This window comes from Salminus brasiliensis, chromosome 14 (genome assembly GCF_030463535.1).
Source record: "Salminus brasiliensis chromosome 14, fSalBra1.hap2, whole genome shotgun sequence".
NCBI lineage: Eukaryota > Metazoa > Chordata > Actinopteri > Characiformes > Bryconidae > Salminus > Salminus brasiliensis.
Genome location: NC_132891.1, coordinates 31226588 through 31234322, shown reverse-complemented (window position 1 = coordinate 31234322; position 7735 = coordinate 31226588). Strand labels below are relative to the sequence as shown.

At 39.7% G+C, this 7735-nt stretch overlaps 1 protein-coding gene across 3 annotated transcripts in view; it reads right to left on the bottom strand.

Annotated features, from left to right (window-relative positions):
• Positions 1-1253: 1253 nt before the first annotated feature.
• hoxc4a (homeobox C4a) overlaps positions 1254-7735 on the bottom strand; it is a 45632-nt gene continuing 39150 nt past the window's right edge. For all 3 annotated transcript variants that reach the window (XM_072696865.1, XM_072696868.1, XM_072696867.1), the window contains 3 exons: positions 5837-6015; positions 5389-5647; positions 1254-2907 (listed from right to left, as the gene is read on the bottom strand). In XM_072696865.1, coding sequence (XP_072552966.1) covers positions 2309-2907; positions 5389-5509 — 720 coding nt within the window. In that variant the 5' untranslated portion in view covers positions 5510-5647; positions 5837-6015 and the 3' untranslated portion in view covers positions 1254-2308. The remainder of the gene's footprint in view (positions 2908-5388; positions 5648-5836; positions 6016-7735) is intronic.

The following is a 7735-nucleotide window of genomic DNA, read 5'->3' as shown; positions in this document are numbered from 1 at the left end:
GCCTTACACAGGCACTTTGACCAGATCTTTGCGAAGACTAAAAAGGCCTCCTGCACCCAGCAGTGCCCAGCAGTGGCCCAATTTCATTTTTTGCTAAGATGACGTTCACTATGAAATGCTGTTCTAGATCAAAAACACAATAAAAAAAACTTTCACTATGTGCTACATCTGAATTCATTGCAGAAACCAAACAAGGGTAAATTTGATTTCAATGCAACCGTGGACTCAATAGAGTGTGCAGTCCTTTTAGTTGCACGAAGGGGCCACCGGGAGGCCAGCTTCTGCTTTGCATAACGAACGCCGCTGCCTGGTGATGGATGGTAAGTAAGACACACAGCAGGGATGTTCTTCAGTCTCTAGTGGCCACCAGAAAAGAGACTGGAAATGGGATATTTTGGGAAAATTTGTTTTTTTTTCCCACCATACATTGAAAACTGTCAAGTACTGCCTTTTTGAGAACCTTAGATGTTTCAAGAACCATTTAGAAAGCTTAACTTCTTAGAGAATGCCATCACCTACAATTTCTTTTCTGCACCACATTTTAAAATTGAAAAGGGTTTCCCTATCATATTGACCAGATTCAAATTACTGAGGTCAATTAGGCCTGAATCAAAAAATGATTTATCGCCTCGTTTAAAATGGAACTGAAGGCAATATTTCTGCAAAAAAGAGTAGATTTTGCAATTCCTTGCTTAGTTTATAAAATGACTCACGATGACACCTTAATTAAACATAATTAATCAAAATGAGCTATCGCCCACACAGCCCGGCGCAGCGCCCACAAACGTTGCCCTGCCGATGCTAACTTCACTGTTGTGTCGAAATATTTGGGAGATGTGAAGATAGAAGAGCTGCAGGTTTTATTGTGCTCCACTGAGGAAGAGCGGGTTGGGGGGGTACAAGCAGCACCCCGGCAGCGATGACGTGTGGCTGCACCGCTGCAGAGGGATAGAGAGAGAGTGAGAGAGAAAGAGAGAGAGAGAGAGAGAGAGAGAGAGAGAGAGAGAGAGAGACTTGTCCGGATGATTAATGTTGGTGGAGTGGTAGGCGGGGGAGGGGGAAGGCATGTATGTATCTATAGATTGTTTTACAGAATACAACAGACACTTTTACTAAATGCAAAAAAAGTATTATGAAAAAAAAAAATCCAAAGTCACCTTACTGCAAATGGTTAGAATTTTCTTTCTCTACATAATTACGACCAGGATAAAAAGTATTACAAAGAGCAACATCATGCTTCTGGATTTTGGTTCATGCATTTGTTAAATTTATTCAGATTTTATTGCTTTTAAACAAAGACCACAGCCACAAACACAGATTGAACAACATATAAACAAACAAAAAACAACTGATGATTGACTGCCTATTGCTAAAATGTGCACCTGCACTGAACACTTGAGGTAGTTTCCTTTAAAATTTACCACCATTCACAGAATCTAATAATGCTAAATTAAATCAACTTAGAACTTCCTTAATAGAAGGTAAGCATTTTATCAATGTGTGCCAAACGGTTTACCTGTCAGTTTATTACAGAATAGAGAGTACATTGAACGATTAATCAAAGCAGAAGTGAAATTAAATCTTTATCTAAGACAAAGTATACATGCCTTCTTCTGCTCAAATTTTTCCAACAGGGTAAATAACTGAAAACCACAAAGTGTCCAAAATTGATTCTAGCTGTCAAAAGTTCTTCTCAAAAGTGTCTCTGAGCTTGTAGCCACAGTCTGTCCACCGAAAAAAAACAGCATTATTTAAAAATGTAAACCCTTATAGCACTACTATATGCTTCAGCATAATTTCTGGAAAACATAAATATGGGTTGAGACAAGCCTCAGAAAATGCATTATCTCGCCTGATTTCCCATTAAAGTTAAAAAATGGATGCACTTGTTAACGTTAGGAGGGTTCTTATGCTTTTTTAAACATGCTGTTTTCTGCACTCAGTAGATAAACTCTCAGAAGTGGGCCTGCATCCATGTGTAATAAATCTTTTTTCACAGAGTCTACTGCAGCTTATCCACAGAGGAAAACCCTCCCCGCTTTGCTGCATATTGGCTGATAACATGTAATTCTCCTCTGGCCCTTCGCCCATGACAGTGAACTTGGCTCTGCGGTTCTTCTAAGTCAACGTTCTGCCTGTAAATCAGCTTGTGAGGGCAACAAATCCTGCCTCTCCTCAAAGCGGTGGCAGCTGGGGAAGCGCATTTAATCAGACTATGGCATGGGCATGGGCAAACTGTCAGGCAGAGATACAGCTGAAGGAGTGGTGGACCAAGAACAGGTATGTAACACACGGAATACTGGTTGAATCATTGGTATGAGGGGGCTGGAGGTACCAGGAGATATCCCTCGTCTTGTTGGTGCAGACAAAGGTCAGAGACTGAAGCTAAGGGGGAGTCATTGGGTTTGGACATTGGCTGAGGAGCACTAATAAAGTCCAGATGAACAGGTGGAGTTGGCTTTGTAAGCAGGAACCACTCTTTGTATGAGGGTTCATCATAGTGGCTTTGAGGGAAGTTAATTGATGTTGGCTGTCGATGATGGAAGAACTGGAGTTTGGCTGAAGCTTTGATATCTGCTGCAGCACCAGCTTCTGAAATTGACGGGGCACTCATCCCCTGGGTAGAGTAGGATGGCCATGCTGTCACCTTCCCCTTGTGATCCTTTTTGTACTTCATGCGGCGATTCTGGAACCAGATTTTAATCTGCCGGTCTGTGAGCTTCAGCAGTGAGGCCATCTCAAGTCGCCGCGGGCGACACAGGTAGGCGCTGAAGTGGAACTCTTTCTCCAGCTCCAGTAGCTGAGAGGAGGTAAAAGCGGCTCGTGCACGTTTCCTGCCAGAGCGGCTGTCATTCTTCCTCACCCTCTGTGGAGAACAGGCCTCATTGCTGTTACACACTGGTGCACCTGAGGGAACACAAAGAGATGGCGCTCTAAAAATACATCTTGTCTTAGAGTCCTTCTGTCTTAGAATATATACTTAATCCCCTCTGAATTGTTTGGAAATCCCCTTGGAGAGTCTCAGTCATGTTATGATTTTAGTTCACCAGCTGCTCCTTAAAACTTGTTTGAGCGGAACAAATGTACTTGAACAACATACATTAATATACATAGGCAGTCAGAATGAATTGTTCAAAGGCTGTTTATTGTGATAATCACTAACACATACCAAAAATGCAGAGGAATGGCCTTGATGACTGTATTACACTGCTTTTTCACATTTGTCCACTTTTTCTAAAATGAAGTCAAAGATTTCCAAGTTTGGAGGCCAAAAAAACAATATACAAATAAAGAAGGTATCTCTTACACATTTTATTACTAATATACAATTTAAGAGTAAAACAAGATTTGAAAATGACTGAGGGCTTGAGGTTAGAATAACTTTCTGGTGGGCCACATCAAATGCCCTAAATGGCCAGCTTTGGCAGGCCAAATCAAATATCCCAATTAGTTTGTATAGGGCTTTTTACATCTGATGTTTTCGCAAAGCATCTTTCCAGATATCCAGTAATGAGGCATCTTACATGCTGTTTAATTCAGATTGTGTTTACCATGACATCCACTCAACTTCCTCATTCATCAACCCACTCCAACACTTGAGAAGTAATGTGGCATCATGCTTTGCGTCATTGAGTGTAATGTGTATATTGTGTATAATGTGTAATTTTTTAATAATCAGAACATCTCCACTGAACTATTTATATTAACAGCATAATCATAATGAAGCCCACATAAGGTCAACATGAGTTTATATCTTAAAAGCTAGGGCTGTGGACGCAGAAGAAAAGGCAGTTTCCCAAAGTAGTGGTCTGCATTATTTACAGCCTGACCTTCATATTAGTTTATTCTTTATGTGCATGTGCACTGACTGCAAATAATTATCCATTCATTGTCTTATGTATACAAATTCAGGACCGTTAATACAATTAACTCTATTATTCGGCTCATGATTATGACAAAGGTCTTTGTAAGAATGCTAAAAACAAAAGAGTTATGCTCCTTGTTCTCTGATCACTGTTCCAATAAAAGAAATATATAGAAATTATCTGTGGCTCATGTTCAGTGGCTCAGAGGCTTAGGCCCTTGTGCCTATGAAACCGAGCTACTGTAGCACACATCTACTGTAGAAATGTCTGGTTTTGTATTCTCTTCTGATTCCCATATAAATCATGCAGAACACCTCTAGCCCAATCATGTTTTAAATGGTGAGCTATGGTTACATCACTAACACTAACTGGCCTACAAAAACCTGACATGCTATTTCTACTGTTAACAGAATGTGTGGAGATAATTCATGTTGAAACAGGCAGAACAGCTCCAGCAAACTTACCAGGCCTGTGTTTAATTCCCACTATGAAAACTAAAGGTAGTCATTTCCATAACATATTAATTCCTGTGCAAGTTCTTGGGTTGCTTTTTTTCTCTCTAAAGGTAATCAAATTGAGTATTTTCACTCCCATAAAACACAAAAACTAATCTTTGGGGGGAGAGCAATATCACAAATCAAAATCCCTGTACATTTCAGAAATGTTTAATAATTGCGTTTTTAATTATTTTGGTGAGTAAGAACATTTAAGCATTCCATCGTTATTTAATTGCCTGTCCCATGTGCTCCTCTGTGGCCATACATTCAAATATACTGTTTTTCCACACAGCAGTTTCTTAGAATGGGGATGACTTCATCTCAGGCATTTGTCTTCTTTTTGCTAAGCCTCAACAATAACTGAAGCAGTTAGTGGTTCTCATTCATCTTAGTGGACACTTATGAGCATTCTCTTGAACATGAAATAAAGCTTTATAGTAGTTTTGTTCATTATAAATAATGGCCTTATACTCATAGTTACAGCCAGAGCGAACATTATTGTCCCCCTTTTGGACAATTCTGACCTTAAACTTTGTTCTTTGACTTGGAACATCAGTAGAACCCTTTGGGATGCTATATGGATTAATTTTTACATTTTTTTCTTTACAGAACCATAGACATGAGATTTAATCCAGGGAAAGACTTGTTAATACATTCAAATGGTTCATTGTGTTGTCTTGTGCTGCCTAATGAAAGAAACCTGGGGGAATCTTGTTCTTTAATAGTACAAGAGACAAGAGATCTGCCACACATTACTGCAGATCACCGCAGTTATTGAAAGAGAAGGTACATTCATATCGATTCATTGATAAAGAAGTGTGATTAACAGCTCAGCCCTCTAATTAATTACTGCTTGTCAATTAGCTGATGCCACAGCAGATGTGACAAATCATACCAAAGTCAAATCCAACCTGGCTTAATTCCTTATTGATCAAGAGATGATTTATAGATCTGATTCACCGCTCTATAACTGCACCTACATATGTATGCAACTCATTTATCCTTCAGCAGCAAACTGTTCAAACCTGATTGACAGAAGTCAGGGGTGGGAGTAGATTGCCTTTCGTCCATCCAAGGGTACAGAGTCTTGAAGAGCAGGTTTTTAGAACTTGTTCCATTTGTTTTCATCAGATCCACCTGGTCCATGCAGCGAGGTCCGATCCCAAACGTGCTTCGGCTTGAATGGGATTTCTGAAGGAAAATAGGGTCCCACTCATGGCCTTCACCGGGCCCCGCTTGCTTAGGGTCACCAGGCTCCTCTGAGGAAGAAGGCACCAGCCCCCCCTGAAGAAGACATGGAGACGAACACTGTGGGTCCACGGGAGGAAGATGATAAAGCGGCTTGAGAACGATTGTGGACACATAACTATAATCAGTGTTCCCCTCGTGGTGTGATAACGTTTGCATTCCGAAAGCTTCTCGTCTAATTACTCACGCCGGATTATTAATCTTAGTAAAGTAGGCTGCACTCACACGTATTTAATAGTCTGGCAGCGAGGGTGAACCCTGCAGTCACGTGGGGCCGTCCTCCAATAGTCCGGCGAATGGGACGACGCTCGTGCAACTTCTCGCTGAAGGAGTCACGGTGCCTCCGTCACCAGGCTGTCCCTTTTCAGCTGCTACCTCCAGCCTTCGGCGACCTGTCTGTAAACCTGTTAGAAAGAGAGAACGCGGGAATGAGAAAGTTTAAAAAGTGTAATGTTTGGAGAGTCAGGATGGTCAGGGAGCAGCGGGTGAGAGAATGAGAGAAAGAGATACACACAGCGAAAGAGTGGAGAGATAGAGAGAAACTCAAACAGTCGGAGAGAAATGGAGCGCGTGGATATTTGGCATCTGGTCTGTCTCTGTTTTTGTCATCTGAGGATTGGAAAATATTCAAAACATTGTTTTCGTGAAATGAAACGAGGGGGGAGTTGAAACAGAGCAGTTTTAAATGTGTGACACTGTCATGGTAGGTATAATGCAATTGCAAGAAGTGTAGATTGCTAATGTAGACTACCGTGACGTTTTCGCTGTGTCAGTCGTTGTATTTTTTTCTAGTTAGGGCTACGACTTTTTCTTTTTAAAAATGTATCGAATTCCAAATGAATCTTGATTAAAGGTAGTTCTTTTCAATTTGTCAGTGTCACGTCGTATGCTTGTGTAACGTTACGGATGTGCTATATGTGACTAAATGTAGGCTATTTGTACCATAAATAATACGCATTATAAATTGTAATTTAATAACACTTATTAGGTGGCTAAAATGTCTTTTTGACATTCATCAACCAACTTGTTTGCACTGATTATTTTAAATCCATCATTATTTCTTTACCTGAAGTAATTCTCAATCAGTGGCATAATTGGGTGTGGCCAAACAAAGGGAATTTGACAATCATAGCCACGAACAAAGCACAAAAGAGGAGCACTTGGATTTATAGTATGCACTTAGCTGTGACACGACTTTCAAAGTTTGCTATTTCTTGGCGCCTGATTAAAGCTGCTGTCGCTATAGTCTAATCCTTTACTGTACTTATATATAGAATTTGGGGATAAAAACTATTAAAAACATGAACAAAGGACGCCAAATCATAACTCAAAATAGATCTTAAGAGATGTTCTTGTCGGGCCGTGATGGATTTTGAACACAGCATTGAGTCTGAGTTGTTTCAGATAAATGGGATTTGATATTAAAAAACGTAAAAGCTTATTAATCGCTTGGAAATTATACACTCTGACGTCATGTAGTCCATCCAGGAGTCGAACCCATTTGCTGGTCTACTGGTTTGCTTAGTTTTAGATTTTAAGGTACTTAATTCACACTTATATGTGTGTCACACGGTACATGTTTACTCTGTAAATAATATATGCAACTTAAAAAAATAGACACTTGTTTTGATTTTAATAAATAGATTCGAATGTTTAAGTACCATTGATGATGTCTTTTCAACTAAACACTTCACTTCACTTTCACTAAATGTTAACATATGTATTGAAACACATCTTCAAATACACATCTGTAACTTAATGTGCATGGAAGCACATATAACATCGTGTGATTTATACATGATCATGTGACACCTTGGAAACGTGTGTGAAACACATGAGAAACATGTAAATTAATTAACTGTGACGTGACAATATCACAAAAAAATAAAACGTGATATGTAATGTATTTACATATGTATAACAATGAACAAAATATGCATTACATTAGTGATCCGTCCATATGTGGATAAATAAATAAAACACGTGGTTTCTGTAGGGCTGGTATAGCCTTGCCTGAACTTCAACCATTCTCTTCACACACTCATTGGAAAGGCTCTACTGAAATCTCTACGCACACACAGTTGTATTGTTTCAAGAACAATACGCTCAAATGAATAGAAAGAC